Source organism: Apiospora phragmitis, assembly GCF_038363925.1.
Source record: "Apiospora phragmitis strain CBS 135458 chromosome Unknown utg000010l:1.0-9815664.0:1.0-9183399.0, whole genome shotgun sequence".
NCBI classification, from domain to species: Eukaryota; Fungi; Ascomycota; class Sordariomycetes; order Amphisphaeriales; family Apiosporaceae; genus Apiospora; species Apiospora phragmitis.
In genome coordinates this window covers 3,905,823-3,929,626 of record NW_027117409.1, presented here as the reverse complement: position 1 = coordinate 3,929,626, position 23,804 = coordinate 3,905,823, and the positions used below count along the sequence as shown (strand labels likewise).

The following is a 23,804-nucleotide window of genomic DNA, read 5'->3' as shown; positions in this document are numbered from 1 at the left end:
CCATACTACAACAGTTACGCGTATAAACAGATTCAAAAGTTGAAGCATGGCGACTACAAGTGGAGTCAGTTGGTAGGCGCCTGGGTAGGAAGTGGTTCTCTTGCAGCCACAGGCGTCCCAGCCAGGTTCCTTGACCCAGCAGCTCCGGCACCCCCTAAGGTTGAGGCCAAACAGCCCGCGGTCCCTGGGGATAAGAAGCCGGAAGAAGCGACCTCAGGAAGACCAGGAGAAACTGCACCAGCTGCACCAGCTACACCAGCTACACCAGCGACACCAGTGACACCGACTGGGGCAACTCAGGCTACCCCCTTCGGGGACGTTTCCGAGCAGTACAGCTACTGTCAGCTTGAGCAAGCCAGCAGAAGCAATCCAAGGTAAACCAATCGGGCCAGCCAGATCACCTGCCACACAGCCGGCCACAGAAACGCAGGCTCAGGCTGGGACGAGCAACCACCCTCCACCAACTGCTCCTGTTACAGAGAAGGTCATACCGGTGAAACAGCACTCGGCCACGAAAGGCGTAAACTCCGAAGCAAGTGGTTCATCGAGTTCGAATGCGCATGTAGCGTCAGTGGAATCAGGTTTAGTTAACTCTAAAACATCCCCGGTCGGTACAGCACCATCAGACCCTTCAAAATCCTCGCCCACGAGCACGCGAGCGCCTGTGCCAATACCTACACCAGAAACTACCCAGGAGGGAGAGGCACCCTCATCAGCGTCGGGTGTACAAACGACTGCTACAGTTCAGCCATAAAGGTTGAAACATCATTTACATATGTATTATTATATGCATAGCTTGATACCCACTTCGATAGCGAAGACATTTTGTGTCCCAACACCAAAACTCCCATGACTCCGTCCCATGAATGCCATTTCCATTGCCGTTGCCGTTGCCATCGTGAAACTCGAAGATCGTTCTTGTTGCAACACACAGGTCTACCTCTTCTTGGTCACGCGATCCTTGTACTTGGGGAATACGATCTTCGAGGGCTTCTTGCGCTTCTCAATCCGCTTCCTTTCGCTGCGCTTGCTCAAGGGCTTGGCAGAGTCAACCTCCATTGCGGCTGGATGGCTGTTAGCACGGAGTCCTCCTGGTCAGAAAGGCCAGGGAATAAAACCTACCAGCTTCGGGGGGCAGTCTCGGATGCTTGCTCGGTCGCGTTGGCCTCTCCGCCTTCGTCGACAGGCTTCATCTCGACCTCGGGGGTAGGTTTGGGCTGGGCTGCGATCTCGCGCATTTTCGCAGAGAGGCGCTGGAGGCGGGCCGCCTCGACGGGGCCGAATACATTGCGCTTGAGGCGCTGGTTGTTCGCCTTTACAGTACTGGCTCTGGAGCTTTTCGCCATTGCTGCGGTTTGAGGGGGTAGTTTCAAAAAAGAAGGACTGCTTTCTCGAATCGCAAACCAACAACGGACAGTGCAAGTAATTCTGGGAGGGCGGGCGAAGAAATGGCCTGGGCAACTTAAAACTTTCTAATCGCTACTTGCGGAAAAAGAGCGCTAATCGAACAAAACTCTAGCGGCAGGCGGTATGCGTAGTGGGGCGGCTTTTTGGGGTCCCCTAAAGGAAAAGATAAAAGAAGAAAAAGGACGAACGAGATGCGCCTAGCCGTTCCGATAACTCTAACCGGATAGGACAGTTACGATGCAGATAGGCAAACATATTTAAAAAGAAGAGCGGAATTAACTCCCTGTTCACGTTCAGTTCAATTCAGGCCGGAGGAACAGCCATCAATTCGACTGGATACATGCAACCATCCTATTCCTACCAGGTAACTGTTAGAGGTAACATTACCTACTTACTTAACTAAACATTTTAAGTTAATGTGTAACGCATAAGTACCTACCTACCTAACTTCAGTAACCTCAACTGAGAACCCAAGGCCCAGCTCCCAAGCACCAATAAACCACGACCGATCCGACGTGACGCCAGCCAGGCTGTCATGCCTGCTGAAGACGACAACGACATCGACAACGGCAATCACGTTTCCAGCACCCATCGCGCTTGCCTCCTACTGCTAGACTTAGGTAACGATTCATTTCCACGTGTAGTACCTCTAGCTCCGAACAGTGATCTCCGGCATTCGAAGTCCTCCAAGCTAACTTCGTGCGACGCTGCTAAAAGGCCTTCAGAAGTTGGATGGTTAAATCGTCACATCTGCGACAGCAGAACGCTCCCAACCCTCTTCGTTGCCGACATTCCTGGGCCAAGTGAGCATCCGACCTGACCTGAGGGAAACCGCAAAAATACACCTACGCCGAGCCTTCCTAATGAGGCACCCAACCCAGATCATAGCCTGCCTAGGTACAAGGTAGCAGACGCAGCAGCGAGAGCGAAAATGGCATCCTCTACCTCCGCACGAGAAATACAATCGCTGTCCGTACAACTCGGTCACATGCTTAACAAGCAACTACAATCCATATGTCAAATCAACGGACTGAAGACGAGTGGCATCAAGGCCGATTTGCAGAAGCGAATAATAGAAGGTAGGTCGGCATCGAGAGAACAATCTTCCCCAACGATTTTGCGCCTGGGGAATATCGCGACGAAACAGGCAGAGCGAAAACACCCGAATAAATCCCCATTTGCTGCAGCTTCTTCCTAAACAGGAACCATTTCATCTACACCCAATTGAACATGCCGTTTACGTTGATCCTACTTGGTCGCACGTCCAACATATACCCATTTTTCCGTGTTGACGAGCTAAGCTGACTTCCTTGCCTCTCCATACAGCTCTCCAGGAGAATCTCCACGCAGACCCAGCATTATACGCACAACTTAGAAGCACGATACAAAACATGTCTTCAGGCGGGCGCGGTGGTCACCAAGCCCACCAAAACAATGGCGCATCAACGACAGGCTCTTCTAGAGGAAGCGCCTACGGTACGACCCCTGGTATCCCACCGCATGCCGCGCCGACTTTCAGCAATGGGTTCGCCCAGTACGCACCGTATGGCGCGAATCGCGCCTTTGGAGGGGCTTCTGCCCAGGGCGCGTCGAAAGCGAGTAAGTCGAACTTGGTAGTCGTGCTCATGTGCCCTGTCTAACGCCATGAATCAGTGCTGCAGTTCAAACCAAGCCCATTCTACACGATAGTGTCCCCAAATTGGGAATATCCGTACCTGCGATGGTAAGTCTTTTGGAAACCGATGTTTGCGCCTTGGGAAACTCGTCCGTCTTACCTTGTGCTATGTTTCCGTTACTGGTGCTTTGGACCCTACAATTCTGGGACGACCTCTTTGGGACAACCGAGTTTCAGTAGGCCTTCGGTGTTGGAATCATCAGTGCTAACAGGGGATGCAGCTATGGCCCAGCATCGCAATTCTATCCACTTCGCACTGAAGGCGAGCGACCATCCGTCCCTCCTGCACTGCGCACACGACAAAACGACAAGGGTTATGGTATTCTGTGCTGCCGAAGACCAAGGGATCCAGGAAGTTGCGTTTCCGCATCAGTCGGAGCTCAAGGTTAACGGCGGAGAGATCAAGGCGAATCTGCGGGGGCTAAAGGGAAAGCCAGGCTCGACGCGACCGGTCGATATCACCAGTTCGCTTCGCCTTGACAAGCATTCCTACGTGAACAATGTTGAGTTCACTTATGCGCTGACTCAGAAGGTGAAGACGAATCCACGAGCACCAGTGAGCCATTCAAACTTCCACCATCCAAGTGGCGATAAGCACGTGCCATGCTTGGCAATTCTGTGCGGAAAGCGATGCTCTCTGGAGTTTCGAATGGTTCTTACTTGAGAGGATGAGTTTGCTGACTTTTTATTTTTAGAAGTTCTTCCTCACAGTGTACCTCTGTCGGGCTGTTCCCGTCGAGGAGCTGGTCGCCAAGATCCAGGGACGACGGATCCAAAAAGACTCGGTAATTCAAGAGCTCACCAAGGCCGCCAACGACCCAGACGTGGTTGCGACATCGCAAGTCCTCTCGCTCAAGTGTCCTCTAAGCTACACCAGGCTGAGGGCGCCCTGTCGGTCGACTTCGTGCAGCCACATACAGTGCTTTGACGCCACATCATATCTCCAGCTGCAGGAGCAAGGCCCCCAATGGATTTGTCCCATATGTAACAAGTCTGCGACGTTCGAGAACCTAGCCATCGATCAGTACGCGAAGGACATCCTGGATCATACTTCAGAATCTACAGAGCAGGTCACAATCGAACCTGACGGCCAATGGAGGGCGCAAGCCAGCAGCGAACCCGAGCCCAAGAGGCCCCGATACTCGAGTGGAGTCAACGCAAGCGTGATAGACGACGACGACGATGACGTAGTGCCTCTGGATAGCTTCAGCCTCCCGAGTGCCCGCAACACGCAAACGCCGAATCAGTCGCTATTTGGGACACCTGGTCCGGCACAGGGCAATGGATCAGCATCATCAGGAAGCCGGAAGAGGCCAGCGGAAGTTATTGACTTGACGCTGAGCGACGACGAGGATAACGAGCCGGTGCGAGCCCCCAAATGTCAGAACGCGGGCCAGACGCCTAGTTTAGGGCCCAACATCCCCAAGTTCCAGTACTCATAAGAGTGGGAGGAGGACTGAGGGAGTAAAAAGGATCAGGTCATTTTGCATGGAATCGGCGTTTCTGGCATGGCATAATAGGGCAAGCATGTATATTTCGCAAGGAGGAAAATGGCATCGGAGTTTATACCGCGACGTTATTCCGCTCTGCAGGGAGACCGAATTGCGCATACGAAAGTGTTGCTCCCGTCCAGTATAGATGTGTGGCTGGCGCAGTTGAGCCATGCTGATGGACAAGAAAAGAAGATGGTTTATCGCAACTAGCGAGCCGTAATGCCTGCGATACGAAGCAACGAAGATGGACAACCGAATTGCAAGAACACGTTTGGCGTAGATAGGTGCATACCTACATAAACCATCAACAAGGCTTGATCTTGAATGATAATAAGTCCCGATCGGCAAGCAGGGACCCCTATTTGAACTGGAGTGAAGCCGACCAGGTGCCAGGTACATGCATCGATCAACTCAATATCTAGGTAGGTAGCGCTACCTTAGGTACCTGGGGTCCTTGCTTAGGGACCTTGCTTAGGCTGTTCCTCCGCCGTAGCCCCACTAACCATAGGTAGCAGGCGCAATGGGATTGATTGATTGATTTGGTCCCAACAGACAGACCTGGCATAGGAAATAATCCCTTCAGCCCTGCGCCCGTTATACTCAGCCTCGACATTTTGATGCCATCATTGTAGATACATGTAGCTGATATGCGCATGACTTCCAGATTGCATTGCACCGCGATAACCCACGAGCATTGTATCTGAACAAACCGCCAGGATTGCCATCTGCCTTACATAGGTACATAATCTGGGCCTTAACTAGAACCACCAACGCCGCCCACCTACTCCCCAACCGGGCGCTTCCCCACGCGCACCTCGATGCGCATACGTACAACATCTCCCTCCCACGCATGCTTTTGTACAGCACGCCCATAATTGCCAGCACCACTACTACGACCACACCATGTCCAACTTCGACCAGCCGCTCCCTCCGTTCAACGCCTCGGACCCCACCGCCTCCTTCCTCAGCTCCTCATGCCTCGACCTGCTGCTCATAGAGATCGTGCCCATGGCGTATCGGGTCGCCAACGAAGTAGACGCGGCCTCTTCGGAATCAATACCACACTCGGCGAAAAGCGCCGCCGAGACAGCAGCGGGTACGACGGGAACTAGTCCTGGTGGTGCGGCAGACGGCACGGCGGCCGGCCGGACGAGCGGGAGGCTGGACGAGGAAGAAGAGCGCGATGCCGTGTTTTACCGGCTCGAGACGTTGGGGTACCGGGTCGGCTTGGGTCTGGTAGAACGGTATGTCTTCCTCCATTATCATGCACGCAGACCCGTTCTCCTGGGGTCTGGGATATATGCCTTCTTCGCATTCATAACGTCGGTGTGCTTGCTTTCTTGACTGACTTTGCTGTACCAGCTTCTCCCGCGACCGCCCTCGCTTCAACGACACCCTCGACGTCATCAAGTTCCTCTGCAAAGACCTCTGGACCCTCGTCTTCAAGAAGCAGATCGACAACCTCAAGACCAATCACCGCGGCGTCTATGTACTGACTGACAACGCATTCCGGCCACTCGCCCGCATGAGCACCGAGACGGGCGGACAGGCCGTCCTTCGGGCGCAGCCGGTAGGTTTTCCTGCTCTCCCCACAAGCGCCCATTATCCCTCTCTACGAAGACTAACCCTAGGGTGTTATTATGAAACTTAGTTCTTGTGGTTCCCCCTGCGGTATAGTACGGGGCGCTTTGGCTGCTTTAGGGATCAATGCGACGGTGCAAGCAGAGACGAGCGAATTACCGGGGGCTGTGTTCCAAATAAAGACGCTGCCGAACAAGCCTTGAGAGACTCATTAGGCATCTTGTAATGGTTAAAAATAGAGGCATGGCTTAGATCCAGGTACATACATGCTTGGTGATTCAGCGGGCGGCGGCAACGGAAGCATTTACGAAAGGAGTCCGGGGCGTTTACGGCGTTGATATTAATGATATCTACAGGAAGGCTATAAAACAATGTACTTCCCGCCAGCACGATCATTTTATGTGCGGTTTCCAACGATCACGCGGCCTGTCTCCTTCATTACCCTTCATTACCACCACCTTCACAACACCGACGGTTACTGTAGTCTGTCCTCCCTCGATCTTGGGGTCATGGCGACGAGCGCGTTCACGGGAATCGTGTCATTACTCGAGTTGACCGACGCCTAAATTAGAAACACACTTTACAGCCTGTCGCGAGGAATTAAACAATCAGTCACTGGTTCTCAATAGTGCGCGAGCTGTATTTGCTGTTTTTCCTTCTATACACACCCTCAGCTGCGCAATGGCAGCTTTCCGTGTGTCCCAAAACCAAATTCGTAAATCATCAATAGTTCGCGCACGAGTTACGCCCATAGCGTATTAAGGGTAATTGGGGGAATTATTTACTTCTGAGGGGGGTTGTGGGCAAAGGTGACGCCCTTGGTGATGTTGTCCTTCAAGCCCGTAGTGCAAGCCTCCAACAACTTCTTCTCCTTCTCGGTGATGTCGCCCAAGACATTGGTGGCCTTCTCAGCGCCGTTGGGCTGTTTTCATGACTGTTAGCAAAGCAATGATAAAAGACGGCTAATGCACTTACACCGAGCTCGATAGGGACCGAGAAGAAGTCACAGCCGGTCTTCTCAGCGATCTCCTTGCCACCGGGCACACCTGGCAGGTAGACAAAGCTGGGCTCGACGAGACCCTTCTCGCCCTTGGCAGCCTTGAGAACCTTCTCCGCAAAGCTGTTTTGATGTTAGCAAGCTGGAAGTCACAGTCGATTTCGCCACTTACCGATAACCGGCGTAAGCCATGGACAAGGTAGCGGAGCCAGCACCGTCCTTGGCCTTGACAACCTCGTCACCACCGAACTGAACACGGTTGACAAGAGCATCGTACTTGTCGTCAGGGATGGTGATACCGCTAGGCGTGATTTGGCTGAAGAGGGGCACAATGGTCTCTCCGGAGTGTCCACCGATGACAGGGACGGTCAGCTCAGAGCCAGTCTTCTTGCCGGCAATCTCGGCAACAAAGGTCTCGGCACGAACGATGTCAAGAGTAGTGACACCGAAGAGCTTCTGGGGGTTGAAGACACCCTTGGCCTTCAGGACCTCTGCAGCAATGGGGACTGTCGAGTTGACAGGGTTGGAAATCACGAGAATGAAGGCCTTGGGGGCGACCTCAGCAGCGATCTCGATCAAGCCCTTGACGATGCCAGCATTGATTTTGAACAGATCATCTCGAGTCATACCGGGCTTGCCTGTAGAAGAACAACATGATTAGTTGAAGCTTCGTGGGAAGATAAACAGTACTCAGTACTTACGAGGAATACCGGCGGGGATGATGATGATGTCGGCATCCTTCATGGCGGCCTTGCCACCATCGTCCTTGGGGAGGTAGCCAGTGATTTTCTATGCGTAAACAATCGGTTAGACGAGCCCAAGTAGACCCTTTGAGCTATTTGATAGCAACTTACGGCTGTGGAGGAGATGTGAGAGAGATCGGCAGCGACGCCGGGAGTGTTGACGACATCGTAGAGAGCAAGCTCGTCGACGAGGGGGCACAGCTTCATAAGCAGAGAAAGAGGCTAGCAGAGGTGTCAGGTCAGCTTGGTTCAAGTCTAGTCGTAGCAGGCCACGGAGGCCACGGAGGCCACGGAGACCAAAGAGGTGGGTGGTTGTACCTGGCCAATACCGCCGGAGGCTCCAGCAATGACTACAGGATGGTTAGCAGGTCAGTGGCATGTTGTGACGGGTGTCAGTCGATATGCATACCAGCTTTAACCATGTTTGCGGTTGGTGTTGGTTGTATCGAGGTTTCTGGTTCGAGTGGAAGTGGGGAACAGGATGCGATCTAAGGCGGGGTGCAGACAGGTCAACGTCACGGTTCTCGAGCGGGTATGGGTATCTTGAAAGAGGAAATGAAGAGATGGAGATGGAATAGAATCAGAGTCCAGGGCAGACGGGTGGTTGGCCAAACTTTATACGGTTCTCCTGATGCAGGCCTGTCAGAAGACACACGCACCTACCTAATTTTATATCTGTGTCTTTTTTCTCTCTGCTCAGATCTCCGGGGGGGGGATTGCGGTTCTGGACAAAAAGAGGGACTGGAGAGTGATGAAGGAGGGATAGTCGAAATGGCGGGGCAACATTTATGGAGAGGAGGAAACACCAACACTCTGGAAACGGGCTGGGGAGGAAGGGGGCGCCTGGGCACAGGGGGGGAGCTCCAGAGCTCCGACTTAGAGCTTCCCAGTCTAGCACCTCCAGTACTTCCCGCCTCTGGCCTATTAGCGAATCCCCATGAATAGCATTAGGGGGATAGCCCCCAAGAAGTTTCGGGTCAAGCGGGGGAAATAAGCAACCCCGCCGTCAAGGTACACGGGATACGTATATCCAAGGCAGTATGGGTAAGTATGCATGCATGCACCCATCCATTAATGCGCTGTTGTTGATATCAGCAAGCAGCAGGCAAGGCAGCATGACATGGAGAGATGGAGCATCAAACCGACGGCTTGACTGGATGCTAGGCCATCGGGAACCTCCCGTGTCAGAAGACGGGGTTCAGTGTCCAGTAGACGGAACGTGCTTCATCCACAGCTGGCTATTTGGTTGCGATTCTCCTACCTCTTCTGCTACCTCTCGTTACAGTCCATGGGTGGGTGCTTGAGAAAACGCCCAGAAATACTATTTGCGGCGTGAAACAGCTTCACAACAAACCACTAAAAATATGCTCTTTTGTCTTGTGTGATCCAGAAAAACCGGACCCGGCTACACCAAACTTACTAACTGATTTGCTAACTATTTGATGACCACTTATGGCATATGATCCGTATCCCATACTATTCTTCCTATTAGCCGAAGCGTAGGCACGGTCTCTTAACAGTTCCCGAGGGCTGGAGGTTGGAGAGTACAGTCACGAGTCAAACGGCTATCTATCGTAGAGAGAGCTCCGTGAGAGAATTCAAAGAAACCGAGGTTCTTCAGCTCAACCGCTTAGCTTACTACAGCTTCGGAACGGGCCACCGTTAGCCAATGAGTGATGGTCATTATGGACGGATTTTATAGGAACTCGGGCTAGGCATACAAAGGTCTCGCAACCAAAGTGTCACGGGCAATCTGGTCATTGCTTTTTGGTGTCCAACGTGCGTAGAGGCTTGTGACATTTCGCTCCTTGACTAGGGAAATGCGTCATGGTGCAAAGTGAAGCTCAACAGTTTCACCGGCCCACTGCCAAGGCCATTATCCAGACTGGAGAAACATCCTCTGAGGCCGGGCTTCAACGCAATCCCAAGGAGGAGCTGCTATTATAGCAAACCATTATGATCCTGGTGACGTTTCCCAGGGAACTGCTACTTACCGGATATGCTGCAAGAGACCCCCACGGCATACCTACCAGATCGTCACTCCTTCTCAGGGATACGGTACGAAACAACTTCCACGCCGAAAATAGCAATACCCACCACGATGCGACCAATTAACCTTACTTGAATGCCACCTCCGAGTTGGTCCAATGGATGCATGGAATAGCAATTGGTTTTTGGGTTTGGGGTTCTTTCTTCTTCTCTCTACTTATCTTTCTCCTCGACTTTTGAGGCATCAGGTCTTCTTCACATTGCATAGCTTCAACTGTCAAGGATGCATCAATTAATCAGGAAAACGAGTATAACGAGTATCATCGGCGTTAGTGCTTCGTGGTGTCAAAAGAGTTCTCATTTTGGGTTCGCATCTATACCGACCCATACCAGGTGTCGTAGCTGCTAGTAGAATATGCAACCGGGTTGTTCGCCAACCTGACTCCTTATAAGAAAGCCATGTTCCATCAGTCCGTCATGCTATATTTCAATCCGTACTCCGAAAGAAGAAAGATTTACGACTCCTCGGTGGCGGCAGCGGCCTTCTTGGCCTTGTTGCTGCGGAGCTTCTGCTCGGGCTCGGGCTTGACGGGGCGCTGGGAACGGCGGATGGCAGAAGCGCGCTGGACGGCGACCTCACGGAGATCGGGGCGGTAACTGTTCTTGGCGGTCTGGTTGGCAACGGCCTTGTAGGAGCTGGGAGGAGGCGACGCATTAGTATTGACACCCTAAGGTCCAATTTCATGAAGCTATTCCCAACTTACTTGCGTGCGGACTTGCCACCGTGGAATGTGGTAGAGGTGATGTTGGAGGCGGGCTTCTGGCTGGCAGTGGTCTTCTTGCTCAGGATCTTGACACCACCGTTCTCGTTGGGGACGACACCGATGGCCTTCTCGTTGACGAAACCAGCATACTGTAGTTCATCGTCAGCCAATGCTCCCTCGACGCATCGCAAATAAAAGAGCGAGGACGGTCCCAATCGCTTACCTTGCGGGTGTGCAGGTTCTTCAGGTTAAGAGGGTCGCGAGAGAAACGGACACCACCACCGGTCTTGCGGGTGACAACGTAGGCGTTGTTGTTGCCTGTTCCCAAACACCATTAATATTTCGAGATTCTTCGTGTCGACAAAATTCCCACAGCACGGGGGCGACGGGGAAAAAACTCACGGACGATCTCCCAGATCAGATCCGACGAAATCTGGTTGCTGACGGTGGCCATTGTGAGTGATTTGACTTGAAATTGTGCAAGATTTCGGGTATTCGTTCGACGTTCTGTTTCGGTTCCGGGATTTCGAGAATATCGTCGCTGTATGCTACACAACCCGGATTCCGACTGATGGCTGGATTTCGACACAGACTGTGGGAGTGGCGTTACCCTATCATGCCTGATCAGGGTTAGTGTTCTGGCGATAAGTCCCGCTTCAAATGTGGCGCGTGTGGCTCAATCATGGGTGTACAATCATGATGTACCCCTACGGCCAGGCAAGCCGTGCATGTGCTCAATCCCATCCAAGGAGACCAAACTGGATCAGCGGATTGACAGCCGTTCAGCCCGTTTGAGTTACAGGCTTACAGCGCATGTTCAGCGCAACGCATTGACGCATTAAGCCCCTAAACTGGCTTGGCCTCAGAGGCTGTCGTAAGCAATTTGGGAGCGCATCGCCCTCTCGCGACTCTTGATCGACCGTCCTAAATGACTTCTTTTTTCCTTCTTCACTTCCCTCCATCAGGTCCTTGACATACAAACTTGGTAGTCATCGATGGTCTGATTGAAAACGTGTCTGTCGTTGCTTCTGCACTGACTGTTACACACATACCTTCTACACCTAAATTCTTTTTCCATTTGTTCACTTTCCGTTTCGTTTCTTCAACTCTGACAGCTTGTAACCTTAGTGGAGATCTGATCGATCATCCCCGGGTCCATCGGACATCCACATCGAAGCCACCGATACATCATACTCTCGCCAGCCAGCAGTCAGGCAGTCACTTATACGAATATCAAAAAAAGGAAGACGCCGGCGCATCTACTACTACTACTTCCGTATATCCAAGATGGCTTACCTGATCTACTCCGTCACCCTTCTCGTCCTCATCACGGGCACCATCCTCTACTTCACGCGCAGCCGGTGGGAGCACCTGCTGCCCGACCTCTCCCACGGCCCCGGGTCCTTCTTGTACTCACGTCTGCCGTCGAGCTTCGCGGGCGACATGGAGGCGGGGCTCTCGAGCAGCACCTTCGACCTCTCGGGCAACGTCGCGGGCGGCGATGGACGCGCGGGGCTCGACGATGCGGCGAAAGGCGAGATCCTCAAGATCATGAAGAAGCGGCGCATGCGATTCGACGAGGCCCGCCGCGTCTACATGGAGCAGCGCTTCAGCGCCAACGGCATCGGCGCTGACGGGCGGCCCAAGGACCCCAAGTTTGTCAGCTTCTCGTAATGGTTGGATCTAGACGGATGGATGGGATGGGTTCAACTGAGGGAGTGCGGTTGGTTGGTAGGTAGGAAGAAAAGCCTGGCGGGGAGTTATGGAACAATCCTATTAAGTTCCTATCTCCTCGAGGTCTGCTTTTTGTCATGCTCTTTTGTTTGTTTGGCGTTCGGGCGTCTTCGTAAGCGGTTCTAATATCCGTGGGAGCGTGGGCCAATTCCACGCTGGGGCTTATACCTATACCCAGCTGTGGTGGTGTGAGCCTGTTCTCTATTCGCGCCGGATTCGTCCAATCCGCGGCCTACACAACACTCTTGCTGCTCGCTACGACTACGGCGTCGAGAGAGGGTTTGATGCATTCAACCCACTTGTACTACCACCCTGATATTTACTTGGGCACCTGCAATATTCACATTGCATTCCCAAACTCTACATTCGTATCGAGCGAAAGCGATTTCCTTGCATAGCTTCTTCGGCACGTCACATTAAGAGACGATATACTCGTACTTCAAGCTACGGATCTACGAATGCTGTAGTATTTCCCTGGTATATCCACTGTGATACCCAGATGTGCTGTGCATACGAATATGACGTGATCAAGAACCGAAAAGATGTACCCGTTGCGTGCAGTAAGACGTAGAATAAACGTCAAGCAGATGCGAGATCCCCATATTCCCTATGGACGAACTTACGTATTCCCCATCAGTCTATCGTGTTGCTAGTGATGCATGTGTGACACATATTTAGATATACCTAGTCATTTGATCCTGGGCACCATGCAACTATCTTCTTTTAAGCCCAGCTGTAAAACCTCGAAGTGTAGGCAGGTTCTCTGATACTGCCGGACGTGCTTCGGTCTATGTTAGGTAGGTTAAATATGTATTTAAGTAAACCCTCTGGCCTGTCAAGCGTTGCACGTGCAGCAGGCTAACATCCAGCCCCAGGAAAGCAAGAGGTGTATCCTGCGCAATTTGATCTTACTAAACCCATCGCCCAACGGGATTTCTCGAGTTCGAGGGCTATCCGGTATACGTACATTGATCTTATAATGGCGGTGTTTTGGTGTTGGTGTTGCTAGCATCCTCGACGCAGTTGCGCGCACACTCTGGGTTGGGCTTCGCGGACTGACTAGAAGGACGCCTTTGAGATGGTCGAATGCCACCACCAGAGCCTCTGTAAATGTCTTTCTCTTCGGTCACTTAAACGGCGGTAGTTTTCTTGCTTGATTCAATCGTTCTTCTTAGTGTCCGCCGGGTCGTACGTCCGATCATCCTTGCCCTCAACTTCCACCACCATCTGCTCCATCTCCTTGACCTGCTTGTTCCACTCCCGGTCGCTCGTTTTCTGGTCCTTCCGGAAGAGTTCCGCGTTTGGCTTACGGTAGCTTCCGCCCAAGCGGTCCCACAGCGTGGTGTACTGGCCGTAGTTGTAGTTGAAGTATAGGAGGTGCATGGTATGGCAGGCGGCGCCGTTGATGACGGGGCTGTTGGCCACGTACTCCCCGTCGTGGATCAGGATGGTCCAGAGGTTGACGAAGACAAAAAGGGCGACGTACGACACCTTCTGCAGCGGGAACAGAAAGGGGAAGACGTGGTAGGGGATGGACTGCGCGAAGCCGTCGAGCGGGTGGAAGGCGTGCGAGGCGTAGGGGGTCGGCATGATGCACCGGTGGTGCGGCTTGTGCAGGGTCTTGTAGACGAGCTTGTGGTGCAGGCCGCGGTGGATCCAGTAGACGACGAAGTCGGTAAAGAGCAGGAAGAAGGGGAACTGCACCACGTTGTACCAGAGCCCCGGCCCAGCCTCGGTCATGTCATACAGCTTGCTGTGCCCGCGCACCTCGGCCAGGAATAGGGGGTGGTCAGGAGCGCCATGCCGAACATGCCGGAGGTCGCCTGCCGCATCTCCAGCCGGATCTGGTTCTTGAGGTACTTTGGGTGCTTCACGGTCCTTGTTAAATACGAAGAGGTAGGAAAGGGTGGAGAAGCCATAGTACGTGAGAAGGCCGAATATACTGCATATTGGGTTAGAGAATAATCAGGTCGCAGACAGAGCGCACGGGGAACCGCCGCGTCAGGACTCACTAGGTGATCAGGAACAGGTTGATACCCTGCCTACAGATGTTGTCTCGGGTCCACACGCTCCCATAGGCAGCTGGGCTGGGCTCGATGGAGAAGAACTTGGTCGCCGGCTCGTATTGCCATGACGAGAAGGCCTGGGCTGTCGAAGCATTGGTGGCGGAAGGGAACTTATAGGGAACTAGTCGCACTGGGAGCAACTTAGCCCAAACATAGTCGCCTATAAAGGTGTCGAACACCTCGTTCACGATATCCATGGCGAGAAAGATGCAGTGGTCTGTTTACGGATGAACCAGCTATGTCACGTATCTAGGCTAGAAGCCCTCGAGAAAAATGACAGAACGACTGAAGGGAATCCAGAAGGAATCTGGAAGGGCGGAAAAGGAACGGAAAGGATCACCTTTCTGGGCGGAATATTAGAGCCCGTTGGCATAGTTGAGGCGGTATCCAAGTCGGGAATGGGAAATCCGACTGATATGCAAAATGTGCCATTTCGGAGTCGTCGCTATCACAGACAGGCCTCCGGATCCGTTCGTTGCTCATTAATCACTTACTCAGACACAGCCTGTCAGTTCCCGCGGATCAGCTGGAAAGTACGCGTTGCGATTACATGGGTTTTTGCCGTCAGTCCAGTTGATTTAGCTAGCACTAGGACTAGATGAGATTGATTGCGCTTTGGCAATCATGCAGAAGAACTGTCTCTAGCTTCTGGGAGAGACAGACGGCGCTGCCGTTGATTCAAGTGCTGGATGTCTCGATGGCGAGGAAATATGCAACCGATCAGGTGGGATTAGCTGATTGGCCAATTGGGCTGTCCTGTCGCACCACCATTTTCGGACGACATCTTGGACAAATACCTACGCTTAGCACACTCCCTCCAATGTCGAAGTTCAAAGTGCCGGACATCTTATGGGAACAGTGAAAATAGAATTGCTTACTGGAACATGTATGCGTAAAACACCAAGGCATGTGCGCATATACATGAGGCGAAGACGACGATTCGAAGATATGTGTATATACCTACACAAGTATATACTCAACCTGCGTAATATATTGAGAGTTGCGGCTCAGCGTGCTGTTGTGGCTCGTTCACCGTCTGTTTGGAAACTCCACCCTACAGAATGTTCTACAGAGTGGCAGATATAACAGGGTTGCCTCGTCAGGCGGCGACGAAGACTGGCTTCAGATCTCCATTCGACAAGTGTCCCTTGACTTCTTGTGACACCTTTCCGGCCGTTGAGTGTTACGCGCCTTATGCCGTCCTGTTCCGTTCCGATCTACCGTCAGACAACAACATGACAGGCAGGTAACTCGGGGCGACTTCTTGCCAATGATCACCGACACAGAAACAGCACTAAGCACACCGTTTGTTTATGTAGCCTAAGCCACCATGCGCATGGTATGTATGGTATGATTCACGAAAGGAACGGCGGGTAAATCGGACTTGGCTGTAGATCTGGGTACAAGACGATGGAAATTCCAGAACGTCGCTAAAAGTTGCCTGCTTTTATAAACACAGCTTCCTGACTCAGCAAGAAAAAGTCCCGAAAAGGCATGTCTTAGACATGCAGCTATAGTTATACAAAAGCCGTCAGGTGGTACTCGGCGCGCAGTAGTTTATAGTCGTATAGAGAAGTACCCATTTACTTAACAACATGAACGCTGCCTTGCAGTTGGGAGTATTCTCCACTCTGTCTGACATACTATAGAGCAATAATACGTGCTACTACTAGTATACCTATGTAATTGTATGCCAAAGGCACACCACCTCTAATAATTATTTGCACGTTGATTCTACTTGCAGTAATCCAGTGAGGGCTGCATGGGAACGCAGCCAGTCTGAAAACAAGGTCTGCCTATTTCAGAAGTATATCGCTAACAGTTTATCTACAAGGCTTTGCCTAGCTATATTTCACATATAAGTATTTCACTAATGATCAGGCTCTCCCGGCACCTGGGGCACGCCGTGGTCGACCGCCCACTGCCGAATGCCTTCGTAGTTGCGGCAGACGTGAGGTGTGGTATAGTCGGGCCACGGGTCGCCGTCATTGAAGGGAAAGCGGAAGGCGAAGACGTTGACGTCGCCCTGGCACATGACGAACTGCCGCAGCGCGTCGATGCAGTGGTCGATGTGGTTGTGCAGGTCGTGCTTGGGCGCCGCCGTGTCGCCGCCCAGGGGCGCGTAGTGCGACTTGTGGTTGGCCTGCCGCATCAGGTTCAGGCAGTGCAGCTGGTGGAACACCTCGACCGCCACGCGGTAGCCCTTCTCTCCCCCGTCGCCGGGTTGGTGATCTCGAGTGCGCCCTCCGGGTCCAGGCCCATCTTGATCATCTCCTCGCGGGATATCATGGTGTCGGGGACTAGTGGGTATATGTTAGCCATGCAGCCCGTAATCTTGGATGGGAGCCAGCCATACCGTCGTCCGTGATGTAGTCCCACATTTTGTCGACTTCAGGGCCTTTTCCAATAAAAGGCCCCTCTGGGACGGGCGGAAGATCAAAATGTTGAATCTCATATTTGATAGCCGGTAGCGCCGGTGCTGATGTACATCATGTTAGTCTGCCGGCGCATCTAGGTACAACGACCATTCTAGTCAAGCTTACAGTATGTCTCCGGTGGTCGCTCACCCACAGGACAATGCCTGGAGGATTTGACACAGAACGATAGAGCGAGAATCGTCAACGACAGGGACAGCAGGAGGACGTGGGCTATCCACTGCCAGTACGGCGTTATTTTGGACAGCCTCTTGAGAGAGACGAGTCTGTGCCTGACGTCCAGATTCGCTTTTCCCTTGTATCATCATCGCCACCGGTCAATGGCTCCTCCTCCTGCACGGTTTGGAGCGAGCGATAGAATTTCGACATTGAAACGAAACAAATCTGATTAGGACAAACAACAAAGTATATTGGACGATAAGAAGGGCACGCCAGGTGCAAACGAAAGAAACTGAAGATTAGAGCGTTCGTCTAAAACGTGTAGAGGAAGAGGGAAGAAAGGAAATGGACAAGAAAGAGACTCTGAGAAGGAGAGGGGGTGCATCGGAGTCCAGGCCGATGGCATACGCAGTCCCCATTCACATTCGCATACCTACCTACATAGGTCGCGCACACACACCAAAGTAGTACCCACCGCTACGATGAAACCAAATAGGATGCCTCAATCACCAACAACTCTGCAGTACATAAAAAACAAAGATGAACGGCACTCGGCTTAATGCTAGCAGGGGCAGCAACCGACTGAATGGAACACGGCAACCCGAGAGAATGGGGAAAGGCGTGGAAAGAATTGTCGAGATCAAACGAATATCCAGGGGGATCGACGCTTGGCTTCAAACATCGTCGCGACGTCTCAAACTGCCAAGACTAACAGGGGTTCCCGAACGGCTGGTCCTGAACCCGAACAATCTTTACGTCAGCTGGACGGGGACCCCTCCTTGAGCCTCTTAGAAGTTGTAGAAGGGAGAGGAACCTCCTGTTTCCCCCAGTTGCGGTACTACCGTCGGCACTCAGCACTTGGGAGAATGGATGGGATTGTGGGCCAAAGCTGAACAGATGAACAGATGAGGCTCAATAAGCTTATTACGGCTAGTGAGGGAGAGTCACAGTCTAAAATGTTCGGGGTGCCTGGAAAGTCCAGGTACAGTAGCTTAGCTGGTAGCTGGCTCTCCAGTCTTTTTTTTCTTCCCTCTATTCTCTCCATGTTGGGGTTTCTGGGGGATTTGCAATTTCTATGTAACCGCCAGTTAGACGCACCCAAAGCAGAGATGATATACCTGAAGTCCCTGAAGTCCATGAAGTCCCCCGACTTCTTCACACCTGGTTGGCTCTAGAGCCCAGTCCAACGTGTTTTGGTGAACACCGCCATTCCCTGCACCTGGCCAATCCTAGAGGCTGCGGGATCGAAGTCGAGGATCTGCGCCATTGAATGAGTGACAGCTTGGCTTACTTGCTTCTCATCACTAAGCAACTCGAGCCTGTGAATCAACCGTTCGCCAAGCCTCGCTCCCTCTCGCTGCAGTACCTTCAGCTGTGTTGTTGTCGCCGCTGGCTTTTTTTTATTTCGCGGTTTCATCTCAAACTTCTATGAATGCCTTTGGGTGCCTCTTAGCGAGGAAGCCTTGGCACTCACCCATGTCGCGAAACGTTTCACAGGGGGGTGATGTCACCAAAGACGACAAGGGTCAAAACTTCCCCACGAAGCGAAAAGTCAAAGATTAGATGGGATCGATTCGCACTGACAGGGCTCCGCATAGGTAAGATCTTGCATTAGATGTTGCCCCTTGACCCTCAGCTCTAGCTAACGACGGCGGGATTTGGTCAGTCAGCACAACCTACCGATGGGCAACTCGTTGCGACTAAGAAGCTTGTCGCTGTCCCACCCTTGTCTCTGCCCATGGCTGTACATCCCAGTCCTCCCCATATGGGAAACGTCTCTATACCGTTTGGATGTCCGCAGCCGCATCTTAGCCAGGGGGATGGCAATGCTTAGCATCCACCTCGTTGCTGCAAACTGAGCGCCGCGATTGGACCCGGCCTGGTACAGGAGGGACTATCAAGCTGCATCTATTCCCGCAGGTGGCCTAGTCGCAGCTGAGCCCTCCACACACGTCCTCAGACCTCAATAGCTTCGAGACGTACGCGGCGGCTACCAGGCTCCCCTAGCCTGCCGCAATGCCAGTAACACAAAGCCAACCTACCGAATCAGGGCAAGCGAGGCCGGTGAATGTCCCTCCTTCGTGAGACTCCCGACGAGACAAGACGATCCGACACTATCACCCAGTCGTCGTCCCCGTCTGATGTGAACCCCAGCAGGGTTATTTCTAGGGCCAACATGGAATCCTGGATGCGGCTATGCAGAAGATGTATAAATCTCTCAAACTCGCTCACCTGTTTCTCCATTCTTGGCTCTTGTCATCATCATCACATTCTCGTTCTACCGGTTTGATACCATCTTCTTTAGTTCTCCTTTACCTTGATTCGTATTAGTCATTCTTTCAGCTGCCGGATCAGCCCTACTATTTTCAACTAACTTCAAGTCACTCACCATGTACACTCCTTCTCTCGTTCAGATTGCCGTCTCCGGCCTCTTGGCGGCTTCGGCCGTCAACAGCTTCGAGCTGCCTGGCCACAGAGACCTGGTTGCCCGTGGCGCCGGTGCTCTTGTTGCCTTTGCCATCCCTGCCATGGCTGCCCCCGTTGCCAACATTGACGCACGTGAGCCTCACCACAAGGGCGCGAAGGGTGGCGCGAAGGGTGGCGCGAAGGGTGGTAAGAAGTAAGTAACTTTCGGGATTTGTTCCTTCCTTTTTCAGTATCTTAGGAGGGTTGAGGCTGCGGCCCATTGTAGAGCTATTTACAAGCCCTCTTGATACATCTGTTTTATTTCGTAACAGACCAATACTAACGCCGAGGACCAAATAGGAACAACAAGCGACATCACAAGGGTGTAAGTTTCCCATGTTGATCTCCCCACGAGACCCATCGCTGTTCATAGGACCCCAGCTAACAAAACACGTGAATAGGCCAAGGGTGGAAAGGGTGGCAAGAAGAACAACAAGCGTGACGTCTCAGAGGAGGATCACGAAGAAGACGACGAGGACGCCGCCGAGCTTGAGACACGTGAGCCTCACCACAAGGGAGCCAAGGGCGGCAAGGGTGGCAAGAAGAACAACAAGCGCGACGACGCTGCCGACGATGAGGCCGATGCTGAGGATGCTCACACTACCCAGGAAGAGGAGGACGCTGCCGCTGCTGAGTTCGACAAGCGTGAGCCTCACCACAAGGGCGCCAAGGGTGGTAAGGGTGGTAAGGGTGGTAAGAAGAACAATAAGCGCGACGACGCTGCCGACGATGAGGCCGATGCTGAGGATGCTCACACTACCCAGGAAGAGGAGGACGCTGCCGCTGCTGAGTTCGACAAGCGTGAGCCTCACCACAAGGGCGCCAAGGGTGGTAAGGGTGGCAAGAAGAACAACAAGCGTGAGGCCGACGACGAAGCCGACGACGAGGACGCCGAGGACGCCCACACTACCCAGGAAGAGGAGGACGCTGCCGCTGCTGAGTTCGACAAGCGTGAGCCTCACCACAAGGGCGTAAGTTGATAATTTGACCCTTATCCGGGCTCTTCACAGGACCATTAGCTAACAGAGCGTGTTACAGGCCAAGGGCGGCAAGGGCGGCAAGAAGAACAACTGAGCGGTCTCAGTCGTTAGCGCTCACCAGCCGCGGCGCAGTTACGATCTCGGGGCTCTTGTAGCTCGCAAGGGGCGCAGGAGCTTCAGCTGACATCGCATTTCCTTTTTCCTTTGTTGTCGGCGGGGCATACTTTCGACATGCCCCATGGTTGAAGATGGTGTAAATCTACTGAGGATTGTGCAAATAGAATCAATGGTTTAGAAGCGAATTATTAATGTGTGATCAATACCTGCTGTTTGTGTTGATGATGATGATATGCACTGAAGATGAGTAGGAATAGATGTTGGTGATGTTTTGTGGTTGACAGTCTGCTCGGGTGAATTGACCTGTGAGCCTGAGCTGTCAAATCGTATGTTGGAACCGTTTCAACGGTGGACCCATTACGTTCCCCAAGTCTTACTGAGTAGGTGTTGATCATACCACCGGCCCCTTGGGGGGGTGTCTGGCATTCCTCTTGTTAAAGGCTGACTAGGTACTCCGTACATACATGCTTACCGAAGACTGACTACTGAGTATATTGGCACTTGCTATCTTACGGGGTACAAGAATACGTGACGGTCAAGACAGGCTCACCAGTCGTGCAAGCAAGGAATAGCACAGCGTTGGGATGACGATCATCTATGCCCGTGAAGTTTGTGGCAGCCAACAGTGGTAGGGTGGTCGCAACTTTCAGAGTTGAAGCAATTCGCGTATCCGCGTAGGCAGTGCTTCAGATGAATCCGTACGCCCCGATTGAGTTGCCCCCGAGATGCATGTGTTGGTCGGTGATCGGCGGATGGAAAACACGACAAGGTATCCGTACCACGGTCAAAGTTGGTGGGTCAGATCCATTACAGACGGAGAACATCCAAACCAACCGTGTTCTTTTTTCATCTCATCGTAAACGCAGCGTTAAGCGTTGCAGAAGCATGGCTCGTGGTAAAGGCTAATCTGGAAACTCTACTCAGAGCCGCAGCCGACTACTTTCATGTAACCTTTCCCGGACGTTGGCTGGCTGGTTGTATGCTGGGCCGTGCTGGATCGCATTTTGCTTTGGCACCGCTTGGAGGCGAGTCAAACCTCTCGTCTCTATCTCTCTACTAGATGGACCCCTCGTGCCCCTGAAGGATCTTGGCCGCTTAACTCCGAGCCAGATATCCCCGATATATCCGGCCAAATCTGAGCTGCAGCCGGTTGTGCCCGAGTGGCCCGAGAGAGGGGAATCGGGCGGAAATCGAAGCATGGTCTCGCCAGTCTTTCTTTGCCCTGCCTGCCTGCCTGACACTGCCTGCCTAGGTAGGCAAGCCGCCTGCCGCCCGACAGAAAAGGACCAACAAGAAGTCAAGTCAACTGTATTGATCAATTGGTTGATTGATTGATTGATTTCGGTGTAGCACACCCTCATCCCCTAGGTACATATCTACATGTCATGTCATGTACGTGACTGCGCGGATTACACATGCGCCTCTGCACACCGGATTTGGAGTCCCTGCACACCGATGATTAAGTACGCAAACACCCAACAGCAAGCAGCTTCAGTCTCAGCGAACATGACTGACTGGCTGGCTGGCTGGCTGGCTGGCTTCGCCCATTCTTTTAAGGGGTCAGTTTGCAGGACTGCGTTCAAGAGCCCACCCGGCTGCCTCTGGAATGCCTGGAGAGAGCCTGGAGAGCAGACACGGAACACATGTACCAAGCGTATGCCCGTCTCGCTAGACGAAAAGAACACCGTCACAAGCGGCACATCATCATGGGAGCGAAATGGATGGAACACTGCAGATCTGTGATACGACAGCAGGCTCTACGACGATGTGGGGTGGCATGCGAAGGTCGGATGAGGTTCAACACCGCAACTGCCTACAGTATTACTATACTGACACTATCCTGGACTAATGGGGTGGTGGCTTCTGCTAACTATGGTAGCCTTGTAAGTGATTCTCTCCGGCAGCGATCCCGTGTGCGTATTCTGTGCGTATGTGGCTTGAGCTTTTGGCTTGAGGTACGTTGATCGAAGAGCGAACATGTATAAAGGAGAATCAGACAACCTGAGGGTTGCCCCCTCCCCCCATGTCACCTGAGTGTGGAATAGAGCCTACTAATTTCTTGACTTTACCCGAGGGTACGTATAGGGCTTATATAATTAATAAAAATAAAAAGCTTTTATAAAATAATATATTAAAATAAGATAAAATAAAAACTTAATGAAATTTTTTTTAATTAATTTATATTAAGTTATTATTAATATTAATATTATAAAATAATATAATTTATTATTAAATCGATTATTTTTTATTTATTTATATAATTAAACTTTAATATATAATATTCTTATAATTATAATTATTAATTTAATTAAAAAAAGATTATATTATTTTAATAATTTAAACAACGTAAGAAAGTTTAAATAAAATTAATTAAAGAGTTATTATAAAAGTATATAACGTTTTTAAATTATATTAAATAATTAACTCTATAATATTAAACTTTAATATAAGATTTAACATTTATAATATAAATTAAATTTAATTAAAAAAGAAATACTTTATAATTATATAATATAAGCTATACTTATTTTTAATATAATCTTTTTTATAAAAAAAATAATATATTAAATAATACGCTTTTTAATTTTTAAAAAATTATATTTATATTATATATAAAAAAAATTTACTTTTAATTAATTAATCTTATAATTTTTTAATATATAAATTTATTTATCAATTAAATATTAAAAGCTTTTACACGCTTTAATACTCTCTCTCTCCCTTTTAACTAGCTTAATTCCACAAGTAAGTGTACATGTATTTACCTATGCTGTAGGTAGATGTCTCGCGAAAAGGTTGCGTTTCATTACCCGTCCCCCCTTGTTCTACACAAGAACGGCTTCCGTGCAGAGAGTACCTACCACGGAGTATCTATATCATGCAAACTGTTGCTGGGATGGGTTAGGTCTGACCAAAACAAGCAACCTGGCCGGGAAGATAAAGTACTCAGGCATTTGGTTCGCTCAAACAGGGATGCCTACATGTCGCGATATGCAGGCTCGCTGCAGGTGCATGGGGGGTAAGTCGTATCTATCAGCCACAGCTTGCTGCATGGAACTGGAAGGTATCTGTCGGGGGCTATTTTCCCGGGGGGGAGAACTGACTGGAGTGTGACGCCCCGATCATTCACTCGATTCATTCCTGCCCCTCCGCGAAGAGAAAGAAAAGAAAGTAACGAAAAAGAATCATGACAACATG

At 51.4% G+C, this 23,804-nt stretch overlaps 10 protein-coding genes across 10 annotated transcripts; 4 read left to right on the top strand and 6 right to left on the bottom strand.

The window, feature by feature from the left end:
- Window positions 1-432: 432 nt before the first annotated feature.
- On the bottom strand, window positions 433-897 carry PG994_010987 (uncharacterized protein; the record flags this gene model as incomplete). Its single annotated transcript, XM_066862396.1, has 2 exons — window positions 433-734; window positions 804-897. The coding sequence occupies 2 exons, from the start codon at window positions 895-897 to the stop codon at window positions 433-435; spliced, it is 396 nt and encodes a 131-aa protein (XP_066711506.1).
- A 39-nt stretch (window positions 898-936) lies between these two features.
- PG994_010986 (uncharacterized protein) lies at window positions 937-1,346 on the bottom strand (the record flags this gene model as incomplete). Its single annotated transcript, XM_066862395.1, has 2 exons — window positions 937-1,072; window positions 1,123-1,346. 2 exons carry the CDS (start codon window positions 1,344-1,346, stop codon window positions 937-939), a joined length of 360 nt encoding a protein of 119 aa, XP_066711505.1.
- Window positions 1,347-2,338: 992 nt separating this feature from the next.
- PG994_010985 (PINIT domain-containing protein) lies at window positions 2,339-4,524 on the top strand (the record flags this gene model as incomplete). The annotated part of the gene is made up of 5 exons (XM_066862394.1): window positions 2,339-2,486; window positions 2,734-3,006; window positions 3,061-3,130; window positions 3,254-3,734; window positions 3,778-4,524. The coding sequence occupies 5 exons, from the start codon at window positions 2,339-2,341 to the stop codon at window positions 4,522-4,524; spliced, it is 1,719 nt and encodes a 572-aa protein (XP_066711504.1).
- Window positions 4,525-5,478: 954 nt separating this feature from the next.
- PG994_010984 (transport protein particle component) lies at window positions 5,479-6,359 on the top strand (the record flags this gene model as incomplete). Its single annotated transcript, XM_066862393.1, has 3 exons — window positions 5,479-5,819; window positions 5,938-6,145; window positions 6,207-6,359. The coding sequence occupies 3 exons, from the start codon at window positions 5,479-5,481 to the stop codon at window positions 6,357-6,359; spliced, it is 702 nt and encodes a 233-aa protein (XP_066711503.1).
- Window positions 6,360-6,937: 578 nt separating this feature from the next.
- Window positions 6,938-8,318, bottom strand: PG994_010983 (malate dehydrogenase; the record flags this gene model as incomplete). Its single annotated transcript, XM_066862392.1, has 7 exons — window positions 6,938-7,078; window positions 7,132-7,276; window positions 7,326-7,791; window positions 7,855-7,942; window positions 8,008-8,118; window positions 8,215-8,246; window positions 8,306-8,318. 7 exons carry the CDS (start codon window positions 8,316-8,318, stop codon window positions 6,938-6,940), a joined length of 996 nt encoding a protein of 331 aa, XP_066711502.1.
- Window positions 8,319-10,400: 2,082 nt separating this feature from the next.
- Window positions 10,401-11,159, bottom strand: PG994_010982 (uncharacterized protein; the record flags this gene model as incomplete). Its single annotated transcript, XM_066862391.1, has 4 exons — window positions 11,052-11,159; window positions 10,873-10,967; window positions 10,650-10,798; window positions 10,401-10,581 (listed from the first exon to the last, which is right to left on the bottom strand). The coding sequence occupies exons 1-4, from the start codon at window positions 11,101-11,103 to the stop codon at window positions 10,401-10,403; spliced, it is 477 nt and encodes a 158-aa protein (XP_066711501.1). The 5' UTR covers window positions 11,104-11,159.
- Window positions 11,160-11,936: 777 nt separating this feature from the next.
- PG994_010981 (uncharacterized protein) lies at window positions 11,937-12,323 on the top strand (the record flags this gene model as incomplete). Its single annotated transcript, XM_066862390.1, has 1 exon — window positions 11,937-12,323. The coding sequence occupies one exon, from the start codon at window positions 11,937-11,939 to the stop codon at window positions 12,321-12,323; it is 387 nt and encodes a 128-aa protein (XP_066711500.1).
- A 1,218-nt stretch (window positions 12,324-13,541) lies between these two features.
- PG994_010980 (uncharacterized protein) lies at window positions 13,542-14,646 on the bottom strand (the record flags this gene model as incomplete). Its single annotated transcript, XM_066862389.1, has 2 exons — window positions 13,542-14,325; window positions 14,396-14,646. 2 exons carry the CDS (start codon window positions 14,644-14,646, stop codon window positions 13,542-13,544), a joined length of 1,035 nt encoding a protein of 344 aa, XP_066711499.1.
- A 1,673-nt stretch (window positions 14,647-16,319) lies between these two features.
- Window positions 16,320-16,830, bottom strand: PG994_010979 (uncharacterized protein; the record flags this gene model as incomplete). Its single annotated transcript, XM_066862388.1, has 2 exons — window positions 16,320-16,723; window positions 16,806-16,830. The coding sequence occupies 2 exons, from the start codon at window positions 16,828-16,830 to the stop codon at window positions 16,320-16,322; spliced, it is 429 nt and encodes a 142-aa protein (XP_066711498.1).
- A 2,603-nt stretch (window positions 16,831-19,433) lies between these two features.
- PG994_010978 (uncharacterized protein) lies at window positions 19,434-20,583 on the top strand (the record flags this gene model as incomplete). Its single annotated transcript, XM_066862387.1, has 3 exons — window positions 19,434-19,602; window positions 19,960-20,480; window positions 20,548-20,583. 3 exons carry the CDS (start codon window positions 19,434-19,436, stop codon window positions 20,581-20,583), a joined length of 726 nt encoding a protein of 241 aa, XP_066711497.1.
- Between the last annotated feature and the right edge of the window lie 3,221 nt (window positions 20,584-23,804).